A 14,636-nucleotide genomic window follows, 5' to 3' on the forward strand; every position below is an offset into this window, starting at 1 on the left:
TGAGGCACAGAAGTTATTGTGTAAACTTTTCAAACCCTTTGTAGCATTAATTGGTCCTCCACCAAAAAAAAAAGTCACTCTGGTAGCTGGGCGGTACTCTTGGTGGCCACATTGTGTCTGTCTTTAATTATATGGGTGTGTTTTTAGATCGGAACAATTCATAAAGAGTTGAGGCTTTTTTTTTTTTTTTTAGCGCTAAAACTCAAATTCGCGGCTATTTTAGTAATTAACCCGGTTCTTCCGCTCCTCAAATTCCTCTAAACTACATCTCCCAGCATGCTCTGAAGCTCGTCTGACCTCATCTCAAATGGCCCCGTAGGGCAACAAGGATGGTTAGTTTTGACCGTGCTTATTTGTACCATAAAACATCGATCCTAATTGACAGTTATCTGGGCTTTTATATCTGCCAACCTGCCAACCTTTTTTGAACTGTGGTCACTAAATGAAGAGGTTCTGGCCTGGGAAGGCCCATCCATTCCTTCAATTGGATGGAGAGCGAGGACAGTGGCGATCTGGAGAATAGGAAGGAATGTTGACTAGGGAGCACCGCTGCAACCGATCAGAGGAGCAGGAACCGGAGCCTGGGCTGAGTCCGAAAAAAGCCGGATCCGGATGGTGGCCCCGGAACGGCTGGAAGTGGAAGATGGAGGAGCCAGAGGAGCCTGCGGACAGTGGGCATTCCCTGCCCCCGGTTTACATATACAGTCCCGAGTATGTCAGCATGTGCGACTCCCTGGCCAAAGTCCCCAAAAGGGTAAGAGAACTTGGGATGAAAGTCCGTGGGCTTTTGCGGTGGGGGTGGGGTTGGGGTTGGAGCGGTGGACGGGAGGCATTAGAAGCGAAGAAAATACTGAGCTGGGGGAAATCTTCAGCAGTAATTTGGGAAGTTGTACGAGGCGATGGAGGAAGTGTTCCCTTACAGTTTCCGAGGGTGCTGTGTTTATCAGTCGGGCGCCCAATGGACACATCTGGGGGCGGGAGGGCCGGAGGAGGGTCTGGCACTGATGGGTGGTGTCTCTACTGCAAGGGGTCCCTGAAGTGGTGGAGAAGCTGCAGGACAAAAGTGGTCCATCAGCTCCCTCAGGTCCCGTAGCTTTCTCCTTAGCGATTGGTATCTATATTGTCTGCAGTGCTTTGTAACTGTTAAGTAAAGCGAAAAGAGTGGGGCTAAAAGTTCGTTCCTTTGTTCACGATCATGAAGTCCACGCAATTTCTCGGAATTAAATATTAAGGGACTGTTTTCTGCTTTCTTCTTTTTGCTGATGTTTTTAGGCCAGTATGGTACATTCTTTGATTGAAGCATATGCACTGCATAAACAAATGAGGTAAGTAATCTTTCATGAACAAAGCCCTGAACCCAGGTGGTCCTGGCCTTAAAATCCTGCTTCACAGTGGGACTAATTAGGGAGAGAGTGGTGCTTCTTTTAAAGTTTTTTTGTGATTCATAGGGTATATAATTTGCCTGTAAAAGCTCTTTAAGAATTAAGAAAACTTGAAAAAAATGCATGAAGCACTTATGATCCATTTCAAATAGGACTTGACTGCTGAGAGGGAAAGAATCCTGGTGAACACACAATATAATATACACATGATGTGTTGTAAAATTTTATACCTGAAACCTATATAATTTATTTAAAGTTTGCTCTGAAAGAAGTAGAGCTTTTATTATTGTTTTTTTTTATTGATTTCAGAGAGGAAGGAAGACGGAGAGATAGAAATATCAGTGAGAGAGAATCATTGATTGGCTGCCTCCTGCACACCCCACACTGGGGATCAAGCCTGCAACCCAGGAATGTGCCCTGACTGGGAATCAAACCGTGACCTCCTGATTCATAGCTCCACGCTCAACCACTGAGCCACGCCAGCCGGGCAAAACCTATACAACTTTATTAACCAATGTCACCCCAGTAAATTCAATAAAAAATAAAAAGTCTCATAGGGATAGGTGCTTTGTGGGAATTTTGAGGTGAATACATTTGGGTACTAAAAAATAGGTGTTCAGCTAGGAGGTGTTCTGATTTGTTTTTTCCCCCTGAGCCAGATCTGAGGGTGCAGGTTCAACTTAAGACTTTTAGGCACACCATAACCACCACCAAACTTTAATGAGTGAGCCTGGAGACAAGTCAAAACCAAAGAAAACTCCTGTGACCAGGCACAGAGCTAAGTGCATTTTTTTTTTTTAAAGTGAACTCACTGTCATTTTAAGAGTAAATAAGAGTAAAACCCTGACACTTGTAGAATTATTTATGACATTTTCTGGCAAATGTCTGTTTACACCTGTTAGTGTGATATGCCTCATTTCTCTCCCAGATGTACTGTAACAGGCTTTCAGATTTTATCCTTTTTATTAACTAAATCATTTATTGAGCACCTTCTTTGGGAATGTTTTTCAACCCATATATTTGATAAACATAAAAACGAATGCCTTCCATTAAAGCCATTTAACATTTCAAAAGCTGACTGAAAGACAAACAAGAAGTCAAAACAAAGTAAAACTATCACATTTCCTTGCTGGGTACATGGGGAGGCTTTCAGTAAGTATTAAGTAAGAGGAAGGTTGCTAGAAGAACTATTAGGGCTGGGAAACATGGTCCAAGAAACTAAAAAATTTATTTTAATGGGCAAATTTGTCACTTCCAAGGATGTAGACATGTTTTCTTGAAGAAGGAGCAAGAATCAAATCCTCCAATCTTGGCTATATATAATTTTTGAGGCGGAGCTTCAGGATTCTTCTGGCCTGTTTGGTGATTGCCCTAACATGAAAAGTCATAGTAATTCAGGAGAAACTTGTAGCTGTGCTGGGCCAGCATAGCCAAGGGTTCTGTGAGCCTGAGGGGTGGCGGGTGGAGGGCAGCGAAGGATGTAGAAAAGACAAAGAGAATAAGCTGGGTATAGGTGGATCTTCTGTGCCTGGCTGAGGCCACAGAGGGCAAGCTGAGCCTTTATTTTATAGCTGGAGGTAAACAAGGTAGTGGTCACTATAGTTACAGTGTTCTTGTGAGTTTCACTTGCTTTGGCAGCACTTGCTGCACCTCCCACAGCCCATTAGCTTCCCAGATAAGATCTAGGGCAGTGGCTCTCAACCTTGGCTGCACATTAGAATCACCTGGGAATCTTTCTAAAATTCTGATTTCTGGGCCTCATCCTCCGGAAATTCTGTTTCTTTGTTACTAATGTTGTGGCCCCACCCCATAACAAAGAAAGAATTTCCGAAGGATGAGGCCCAGAAATCAGGATTTTAAAAAGATTCCCAGGTGATTCTAATGTGCAGCCAAGGTTGAGAACCACTAATCTAGGGAGTCATAAAGTCAAGCCTAATTATGCTAAGAGGGCTGTGCCCTCTAAGCTGGGACTTGTTTGTGGCTTTGCCAACAGGTCAGTCCAAGGCTTAACCCTATAGCTGCTCCCTACATGTGGCCCTGTTCCCAATTAACAAACATTAAAAAAACAGTACTGCCTCCTTGTGGCCTAGGTTATTGCTTTTCCAACTTAAATATGCATATGAATTACCTTGTTAAAATACAAATATGACTCAGTGGGTTGGAGGTTAGGCTAAATTCTGCCTTTCTAACAAGCCCCCAGGTGATGCTGCTGTCAGTCACAGACCACCCTTTGAGTGGCCTGGGCAGTAGAGACAGTGGTGGAATCAGGAAGAGGAAATAGGGAATAAATAGGCAGCTAGAAGTTAGAGGTGGTAAGTCCTGTCAGTAGCTTAGTATCTGTATTCTCTCAGTCACTCCTGTTTGTCACTTCTTGTGAGGAATTGGTTGGGAGCTTCTGGGTAAAGCCCAGCTCCAACTGTTTGCCCTTCCTCTCCTTCTCCTCAGAGGCAGGTGTGAGGGACCAAACACAGGAACTTTTATGTTTTGGGTTGCCTTTTTTATCCTTTAATATTAACAGTGATTATCCACAAAGCATTTTATATATGTTATCATATAAGTTCCATAAGATCGCCCCACTTTACAGATGAGGAAACTGAGCTACAGAAGAATTCTTATCTGAGGTTATAGAGCTGGTAAGTACAGTTAGTACAGGAATATAGTTATCTGACTCCAAATTCAAAATTCATAACAATATAACTGCCTATGAAAGTAAAAATATAGCTGAAAGGATTACATGGCCCAATTAGCTGATTCAGATGAAAATATCTCAGCCTGCTGATTTGTCATGAAATTTATAACTCTCAAAGTAATGTCCAATATCTGATTACTTAACTTAAATATACTTTCTTTTACTACCTATACACTCAAGGGAAAAATCTATCCTCTCACCCCCATTAATGGAGCCATTACAAAGTTGTGAGGAAATAAAGACTACTGGTATATAGTGCATTGGAAAAACAGAACATGTTTATTACTTTAGCCACTGGAACAAGAAGCTAGTTATATTTTCTGCTCATATCACTAGTTCCTGCTTCTAGTTTTTGGCATGCTCTGGATCTGACTCACTCACCTCTCCTTGTTCTCTGTTATTATTAGAATAGTTAAGCCCAAAGTGGCTTCCATGGAGGAGATGGCCACCTTCCACACGGATGCCTATTTGCAGCATCTCCAGAAGGTCAGCCAAGAAGGAGATGACGATCATCCAGACTCCATAGAATATGGCCTAGGTAATGTTATTACTAAGCAATGGTGGGAGATATACAACCTCCATTTATATATCAGTACTACTTAATCTTTTATAATTTGCATGGTGGTCTTCAGTACTTTTTAAATTAAGGACTAATGTGTTAACCACAACTTAATCTCTCAGTTTAGCCACATACATCTCACTTAACAAGCAAACCATTTGAGTTGAGCAGAACTGAATGATGGATCAGATGGAGAAAATTCTTCCAGTTGCTTGGGTCTGGATGTATATATGCTGATTTAACTGTCCAGTTACCTTATCTTTTAACTTGAATACAGATTTATGTTGTGGCTAAATTTTCTACTTTATCTTTCATTAAACAGCTGCATTTAAAACAATAGCATAATCTAGAGAAACAACATTAGTTTAGTAGAAGAACTGGATTGAGGGCAGGGCAAGAGACCTGTGTCCCAGGTCTGGCTCTTTGTGACCATAGAGAAGACATATCTCCTATTAGACTTCAGTATCTCCATCTATGGGACATGACAAGTTAATCTTGAAGGTTTAGCCCAGGGGGCCAGTTCACTGTCCCTTGGACCATTGGAGGGCCAGACTATAGTTTAAAAAAAAAACTATGAACAAATTCCTATGCACACTGCACATATCTTATTTTGAAGTAAAAAAACAAAACGGGAACAAACACAATATTTGTATTTGCATGTGGCCCACGGGCCGTAGTTTGAGGACCCCTGGTTTAGCCTTTCTACCTCAACACTTTGAATAATTCTTTTCTTGATATTAGAGATGTTTCTCTCTTGTTTGGAGTAGCTTTTTGGTAGGGTATGTTGTTGTCGTACTTCAACCTGTTCCTCCTAAGAGGGTTCTGGACCCACTTCCAATGTGTGGAGGGAGGGGTTTACCCCCACACCACCAAGCAATGCTCATGACATCAGCTGGGTGTCCTGCAATTCAACTCAATTCTGACACTATCTACCTGGAGATGGTATCAAATTCCACAGGTAAAGGGCTTAGTCCCTCAAGACTGCTGCTCATTTCATATGTCAATCACAAGCCCAGGCTGTTACCTGTACTTCTGACCCACTCCTTAGGTTTGATTAATTTGGTAGAGTGGCTCACAGAACTCAGGTAATCCATTTACTCTCTAGATTACCTATTAATTATACAGGTGACCCTTGAATAATGCAGGTTTGAACTGTGCAGGTCCACTTGTATGTGGATGTTTTTCAGTAAATACTATAAAATGTTTTTTCTCTCCCTTATGATTTTCTTAACAACCTTTTCTCTAGCTTACTTTATTGTAAGAATACAGTATACGTACATATAGCATACAAAATATGTGTTAACTGATAATTTATGTTATTGGTAAGGCTTCTGGTCAGCAGTAGTCAATTAGTAGTTAAGTTTTTAGGGAATCAAAAGTTACTACATGAATTTTCAATTATTCAGCATGGTTGGCCCCTCAACCCCTTTGTTGTTCAAGAGTCAACTGTAAATGGCTATAACTCAGGAGCAGCCAGATGGAAGAGATGCTTAATGCAAGGGATAGGGGGAAGGATGCAGTTTCCATGCCCTCTTCAAGCGTGCCACCCTACCCAAATCTCCACATGTTCATCAACCCAGAAGCTTTCTGAACCCTCTCCTATTGGGTTTTTATGGAGACTTTATTACATTGGTATGATTGGTTAAGTCATTGATCAGTTGGTGATTGAACTAAATCTGTAGCTCCTCTCCCCTCACTAGAGGTCAAGGAGTGGGACTGAAACTTCCAACCCTCTAATCACATGGTTGGCTCCACTGGCAACCAGACTCATCCTTAGGTGTGGTCTACTGGTTGCCTCATTAACATAACACAGACACCTTTATGGATTGCTCTCATCACTGGGGAAATTCCAAGAGTTTTGGGAGCTCTGTACCAGAAATGGGGACAAAAGTCAAATATATTTCTTATTATAAATCACAATATCATACCTGCTCTTTCTCCAATTCATCTTTTAACAAGCTCTTTTGATGTTTTCCCAAAGGTTATGACTGTCCAGCTATAGAAGGGATATTTGACTACGCAGCATCTGTAGGAGGGGCTACAATCACAGCTGCCCAATGCCTGATTGATGGAATGTGCAGAGTAGCAATTAACTGGTCTGGAGGGTGGCATCATGCAAAGAAGTAAGAAAATGACCTTTCTGCTTTCTGCCTCTTTCCTTGAGTCAGTTCCTCTGTTATGTAAGCTCATATGCTTATTGTATTGGCATTTATTGATATATATATATATATATATATATATATATATATATATATATATATATATATTAAAAGCATAATATGCTCATTATACCAGATGAAACTGGGGCTGCAAGGGAAGCCCGAGTCCCAGGTGCCAGAGGGAAGCCAGTGCCAGTAGCCGGGTGAAGGAAAGCCTACTCTTGCACAAATTTCGTGCATCGGGCCTCTAGTATGTGTGTATATGTGTGTGTGTGTATATATATATATATCTATATATATCTATATATATATATCTGTATATTAACACTTTACTAGACATTCTGAAGAGATGCAAGTGATATAGATGACATAATATAGTGGAAAGCAAACTATAGAAAGTCAGGATGCTCAGCTTTTTCTGCAAACTTTGCTAACTGACTAAGACAGATTAACCTCTCTAGGCCTCAGTTTCTACCTTAGGAAAATGGGCAGGGTAAAGGATATAATCTCAAAATTCCTTTTCATCTTTCTGGAAATCCCCATCTTTAAGGGATTTATACTGTAGAAACATTAACAAGACTAGAATAATAATGGAGCAACATCAGTTTTGGTACCAATTGAATATACGTATGAGCTGAAGAAATTTAACATCAGGGAGAAATTAATCATGGAAATCTTAGAAAAGGTGGATTGTAGAACTAGGTCTTGAAAGATTTTCAAGTAGGTGAACAAATGATGAGAATAGATTTAAAACAAAAGGGTGAAGAATCAAGAAGGAGTCTTATGCTGCCATCTCTAAGGAAAGTAACAGCTGAGAGGTGTCACTCTGAGAAGAAAGGGCTTGGGAAACATCTATTCTTAGGTGCTACTTGGAATTAGAGAGAAAGTCCTTTTGGAGTTTTGTGTTAGTCTTTTGAACAGCCACAATCTGTATCTGACAAGGACTGCCGGGCCTTAGCATTCAGCATCTTGCTTGATATGTTTGTACTATCTACACTAATAAAAGACAAAGATGCTAATTGACCATACCTTCGCTACACCCTAAGCCATGCCCACCAGCCAATCAGAGTGACTATATGCAAATTAACGCAAACGAGATGGCGGCCGGCAGTCACAAAGCTAGAGCAAACAGGTGGCTTGGTTGCCCGGGCGATGGAGGAAGCCAAGCTTCCCACCAGCTCTGAGCCGGCTGTGGCCTCCACAAAAGGCAACAAAGTTTCAATTATAGAAGACAAATAAATCCCAGATACCTGCTTCCAGCCAGCCTCCACTGGGAGCTTGGGTGGCTGGGGGCTGTGGCCAGCCTGCAAACAGCCATCAGCCCCTCACCCAGAATGGCCACACCCTCATGGGGTGAGGGTCCCTGCTGGGGGGCATAGCCAGCCTGAAAACGGCCCTCAGCCCCTCACCCAGACTGGCCAGGCACCCCAGCAGGACCCCCCCCAACCTGAAGGGGCTGTGGCCAGCCTGCAAACGGCCGTTAGCTCCTCACCCAGGATGGCCAGGCACCCCAGTGGGGACCCCCACACTGAAGGGGCTGTGGCCAGCCTGCAAACAGCCATCAGCCCCTCACCCAGGCTGGCCAGGCACTCCTATATAATAAAAGGGTAATATACAAATTGACCCTAACAGCAGAACGCCTGGGAATGACTGGTCACTATGACACACACTGACCACCAGGGGGCAGATGCTAAATGCAGGAGCTGCCCCCTGTGGTCAGTGCACTCCCACAGGGGGAGCTCTGCTCAGCCACAAGCCAGGCTGATGGCTGCCAGTACAGCGGTGGTGGTGGGAGCCTCTCCCGCCTCCTCAGCAGCGCTAAGGATGTCCGACTGCAGCTTAGGCCTGCTCCCCGCTAGCAAGTGGACATCCCCCGAGGGCTCCCAGGCTGCCAGAGGGATGTCTGACTGCCAGCTTAGGCCCAGTCCCCCAGGGAGCGGGCCTAAGCCAGCAGGTGGTCATCTCCTGAGGTGTCCCAGACTGCGAGAGGGCACAGGCCGGGCTGAGGGACCCCCCAAGTGCACAGAGTTTGGTGCACCGGGCCTCTAATTTAATACATGTTGGAGAAAAAAGATTTTTAAAACTCTGAATCAATGTGCTAATGTATCATCCACACACCAGTTGTTCATACCATCGGTCATGACCTTTATATTCTTGAGTCTGGAGAAAACAGCACTCTGTTTTTTTCAGAATAAAACCTTGAACACAATTTCAACATATGCAGGTTAGGATAACATGGGATTCTTTTCATCAAATCGACAGATTTCATAACCATGAACGTCCTTAAGAAAGTTTACTACTAAAATCTACGAGGTGATGGAGGAAAGACAACCAGTGTTTAGCAATAAGTTTTGCATGGACTTAAAAACAAAGAGAAACAACCTGCCTTTTGTTAGTTTTTGCTCTATTAATCCATTGTATGCCATAAGTGTCTGTAGACGCGAGAGGCAGACCTGCTCACACACCGCGCGTGTCTCTAAAAAAAAAATGTTTCCTGGCCAGCGTTCCTCAGTGGTTGAGCACCAATCTATGAATCGGGAAGTCATGGTTCAATTCCTGGTCAGGGCACATTCCCGGGTTGTGGGCTTGATCCTCAGTGTAGGGCATGCAGGAGGCAGCAGATCAGTGATTCTCTCTCATCACTGATGTTTCTATCTCTCCCTCTCTCTTCCTCTCTGAAATCAATAAAAACATATTTTTTAAAAAAATGTTTTCCGTAAGTGGTGGTCCTGACGAACTTTAAAATAATTTTTCGTGAGACTTTTTAGCTGAATATATTCAAGAACACCCGAATTGTAAGTAATATATTTATTTTTATAATATTCATTGCAAATTGATTTTTTTAATTAAATTCAAAATATCGTGGCATGTGGGGATGGTTTCCATTTTGGATGCATGGTAGTTAACTGGTTAAAAAAATTCAGCAATCCCAAAGAGGGAAAAAAAAGCCTTATCTCCTTGAAGCTCCAGATAAAGGGGAAAGGACCACTTTCCCTGAACCAAGGACTATATGCCTTCTTCTGCTTAGTGAATTGAGAAGAACAGTGTGGTTTCATGGAAAATGCCTGGTCCTATGAGTCAAATCTAGTTTGAATGTGGCACTTGGAAGAGGTTATGTATGTATTTTATTTTTAAAAAATTTTAATGCTTTTAATCTATGACTATACCTTCTTAATGCTACATCAGAAGTTGATTCATCGATGCTAAATTCAGAAAACATAAGCAAGAGAGATCCAGCATTTTATTGGGACTGCACAATTAAGCGCAGTACTAGGCATTATGATTCTAGAACAAAAATAAAAATACACAAAAGTGTTATAGTGAGGAGCTTATGCATTTAAATTCGTTGCTTCAGGCCTGCTAGGGTCTGGGTCATTTTCCAGTGGAATATCCAGATACCTGATACTTCTTATCACTGTTTTGCTGCCAAAGGAAGAACACTCTATCTTAAGCCAATCATGGTTGCTTCTGGGCTGTGTGTAGATGTGGGCATACCCACACACCATTATTATAACTATTCCAGACAGCTTTCAGCTGATCCTACTTTGAAACAGACACACCTGTGGTAAAAATAAAAATTAGAGAGTTTCTAGGGATTGCCCCAATTCAGGGGTTCTTGACACCTTTAGACCCTCTTTACAGGTGGACTACAGGCATTTAGTCTACAAACTTACATCTAGCCCAGCATTTGTCTGTTGTAACCACAATGTTTCTCCATTCCCAAATATATCTGTACATTCATACATGCATTTTATTCATTCAACATGAATTGATTAAGAACCTACTATATGTCAAATATATGTTTATCATGACTAGTAAGCAGAGGTATATAAATTAAAACATATGGTATATTTTCCCCCTAACGATTAAAAAAAAAAAGAAACCTTTACCTCAAAATATCCAGGTACTGACAGATTATAATGAAATTGGCACATTCTTTTTGAAAACTTTGGAAATAAGCATTAAAAGAGTGAGGAAAATGTTCATACCTCTTGACACAGTAATATTATTCCTAGCAATCTATTCTAATGAAATAAACCAATTCTGCCCTCAAAAATTTCATATCTCTGAGGTAAGACAGCAGTAATTAGAAGAGCTGAAAGCTAAAGAAGGGTGATTTTCAAAGAAAATTCTGCGAAGGAAGATTAATGAGGAACTAACGCTATTAAATATTAAACATACAAAACTAGAACAATGAAAACACTGGTACCATGGGTATACATTATGACAGATGACATTCTAGTAAACTCCCTAAAGAGACGGTTATTATGAGAATTCAGTCTAGTATAAAGCATGTGTTGCAAGTGAATGGGAGTAGAAAGGATTGTTCAGTAAATGATGTTGTGACAGCTCAAAGCATTTATACTCTCATATCCTGTAATAAACTAAAATAAGTGGCAGCTGGATTGAAGAGTTAAATATAAAAAAGCAAATTTTAAAAAACTAGAGAATTAGTATTTATCAAGCCTCTGAAGGGGAATAGTTTTCTAAGCTTTAGGAAATAATAGAAGAAACTTGCTAGGTCGCCGAAGGAGGAACGCAGGAGGCCAGAGTGGTGAGGGATTAAGAATTTATTCGATCATCAGCACACCAGGTGGCTGACCCTGGATGGCTCCTAAACCCAGTGAGGGGAGTCAGCGGCTTTTAAAGGACTATTGGCAGGATTTTTCTGGGCAGAGACTTCTTCATGCATACCTGGAGGGGAGAGAATGGAATGTGGTCACTGCAAGTGAAAAGTGGTCTTCAGCAAAGGGAATGCCAAAGTGAAATGACCTGAAAAGCCAGTTCCAGGGGGGAAGGGTATCAACTCAATTGCTCCATTAAACCTAACAAAACTCACAAAGGATAAGATCAGTAAATTTGACTATATAAAATTTTAAAACCAAAATAATTTAAAAGTTTTGTGGCCATTTTAAAAACAAGATCTAAACACATATTGAAAGGGCATAGTTGACATAAATATGATGAAATATGATAGGTTTGTATAGGGTACTCATAGAGTATGATGTATAAGAAGAAATATGGCCAAAGAACATGAATAGACAATTTACAGAAGAGTTTAAGTGTGACTGGAAGACATGGGACAGTATTCATCACTACTAATCAAAGAAACGTAAATTAAAACAACTAGGTAGACTTTTTTTTAAGCCTGTATTTAATAGAATTGAAAAAGATGGTACTTAGTTTGCTAGTAATAGTGTGGTTTGGTTCAACCCTTAAGAAGGCAGTTTGGAAGCCAGCAGGTGTTAATAATTTTTCATGTAGTAAGCCTACTCCCGAGAATGTTTCCTAAGAAAATAATTCAAAATATAGAAAAAACTATTTGTATGAAGGTGTTTATCAGTCTTATTTATTTTAAAAAAAGAAATAACATGATTGTCTAGCAATAAGGAAATGGTGAATCCTCTCCATGGAATATTATGCTGTTTTTTCAAATGATAATTATGAAGACTACAGGGCATATCAGAAAAATACTTGTGTGCTAATGAAAAAGAAGATTTTAAAATTCTATGCACACTGCAATGACAGTTTTATAAAACACAAAACAAAATGGGGAAAAAACAGAGATTGATAATGGTGGTTATGATAGGGTGGCAGAATTATTGATTTTTTAAAATGTGTTTCTCTAGTTTTCAAATTTTCTGTAATAACGTTTTATTACTTTTTGCATTAAAATTTTACCAAAATAAAAATAGACAAAAAATAGTAACAGCAAATCTAACAAATGTTTAAAAACTCTAACTATTCTAATTTACTTTTTAAAACACTAATATTCAGAGAAATGGGCAGAAGACATGAACAGACAATTCACAGAAGAGGAAATAAATAGTAAAAATACATGAAAAAATACTTAGCATCACTAGTAATTAGAGAAAGTGAAATTTAAACATCATATAGACATATATATATTTTCCTCCTACAAAATTTGAGCCAAAGGATGAAAGATCTTTAACATAACATCCATTACTCTTGGTAATCTATTCAAAGGAAATAAACCAATACAAAATATGGAAAAGCTTGTGTATATTAAGATGGTAAGTTCTCTCTTACTCAAAATAGCCCCCCAAAAGAGAGGAAGGAAGGGAAATCTAAATGTCAACAACAATGGAATGGTTAGGTAGTATACTGAAACATATCCATTTGTTGGGCTATCTATACTAATAAAAGGGTAATACGCTAATTGGTCCAGACATCTTTTGGACATTCTTCCAGACAAAGCCACGGTGGTGGGTCTGAGGCAAAGGCAGTTAGGGGCAATCAGGCCAGCAGGGGAGAGCAGTTAGGGGGATCAGGCTGGCAGGGGAGAGCAGTTAGGGGGATCAGGCTGGCAGGGGAGAGAAGTTAGGGCAATCAGGCAGGCAGGCAGAGGCGGTTAGGGGTGATCAGGACAGCAGGGGAGACCAGTTAGGGCATTAGGCAGGAAGGCAGAGCGGTTAGGGGTGATCAGGCAGGTGAGTGGTTAGGAGCCAGCAGTCCCGGATTGGAGAGGGTGCAGGTCGGACTGAGGGACATCCCTCCTGCCCCATCCAAGAATTTCATGCACCAGGCCTCTAGTCTATAATAATAAAGGCGTAATATGCTAATTAGATCAGACAGCCAAACAACCTTCTGGACATCATTCTGGACATCCTTCCGGATGAAGCTGCCATGGTGGGGGCCAAGGCAGAGGCGATAAGGGGCGATCAGGCAGGCAGATGAACAGTTAGGGGTGATCAGGAAGGCAGGCGAGTGGTTAGGGGTGATCAGGCAGGCAGGTGAGTGGTTAGGGGCGATCAGGCAAGCAGGCAGGCGAGCCATTAGGAGCCAGCGGTCCCTGATTGCAAAAGGAATATCCTCCCTGCAGGATCAGGCCTAAACTGGCAGTTGGACATCCTCTGAGGGTTCCCGGATTGCAAGAGCGTGCAGGCCGGGCTGAGGGACCTTCCTCCTCCCATGCACGAATGTCGTACACCAGGCCTCTAGTTATATATAACCATTCAAAATGGTGGCTAGGGCAACTGCATAACAAGAAAAAATGCATATTGTATAATGTTGGCTTTGTTTTTTTTTTTATTTTATTTTATTGTTTTGAAGTATTACAAAGAGTAGCACATATGTCTCCTTTTTTTCCCCCCATTGACCTTTCCCCGGCCTCCCCTACCCCCCGGCACATGCCCTCACCACCCCCACCCCTACCCCAGTGTCTTGTGTCCATTGGTTATGCTTATATGCATGCATACAACTCCTTTGGTTGATCTTGTTGATCTTGTTGTTCTTGTTGTTTTGTTGATGGTTTCTTTTGCTGTACAGAAGCTTTTTATTTTGATGTAGTCCCATTTGTTTATTTTCTATTTAGTTTCCATTGCCCTAGGAGCTGTATCAGTAAAGATATTGCTACAACAAATGTCTGCTATTTTGCTGCGTATGGCTTCTTCTAAGATTTTTATGGTTTCCCATCTTACGTTTAAGTCCTTTATCCATTTTATTTTTGTGTATGATGTAAGTTGGTGGTCTAGTTTCATTTTTTTGCAAGTATCTGTCCAGTTTTCCCAACACCATTTATTGAAGAGACTGTCTTGTCTCCATTGTATGCTCTTGCCTCCTTTGTCAAATACTTATTGAGCATAATGACTTGTGTCGATTTCTGGGTTCTCTGTTCTGTTCCACTGGTCTATATGTCTATTCTTGTGCCAGTACCAGGCAGTTTTGAGAACAGTGGCTTTGTAGTATAGCTTGATATCTGGTATTGTGATCCCTCCAACATTGTTCTTCTTTCTCAAGATTGCTGCAGCTATTTGGGGTCTTTTTTTATTCCAGATGAATTATTGGAGAATTTGTTCTAGGTCTTTGAAGTATGCCGATAGTAT

General features: G+C 41.1%; 1 protein-coding gene across 8 annotated transcripts in view; it reads left to right on the forward strand.

Moving 5' to 3' along the window:
• Window positions 1-307: 307 nt before the first annotated feature.
• HDAC8 (histone deacetylase 8) overlaps window positions 308-14,636 on the forward strand; it is a 410,969-nt gene continuing 396,640 nt past the window's right edge. For 7 of the 8 annotated variants that reach the window (XM_059680413.1, XM_059680411.1, XM_059680410.1 and 4 more), the window contains exons 1-4: window positions 308-754; window positions 1,273-1,325; window positions 4,479-4,609; window positions 6,612-6,753. In XM_059680413.1, the coding sequence (XP_059536396.1) occupies window positions 530-754; window positions 1,273-1,325; window positions 4,479-4,609; window positions 6,612-6,753 (551 nt within the window). In that variant the 5' untranslated portion in view covers window positions 308-529. The remainder of the gene's footprint in view (window positions 755-1,272; window positions 1,326-4,478; window positions 4,610-6,611; window positions 6,754-14,636) is intronic. The other variant, XM_059680417.1, reaches the window with a different exon arrangement.

This window comes from Myotis daubentonii, chromosome X (genome assembly GCF_963259705.1).
Source record: "Myotis daubentonii chromosome X, mMyoDau2.1, whole genome shotgun sequence".
NCBI lineage: Eukaryota > Metazoa > Chordata > Mammalia > Chiroptera > Vespertilionidae > Myotis > Myotis daubentonii.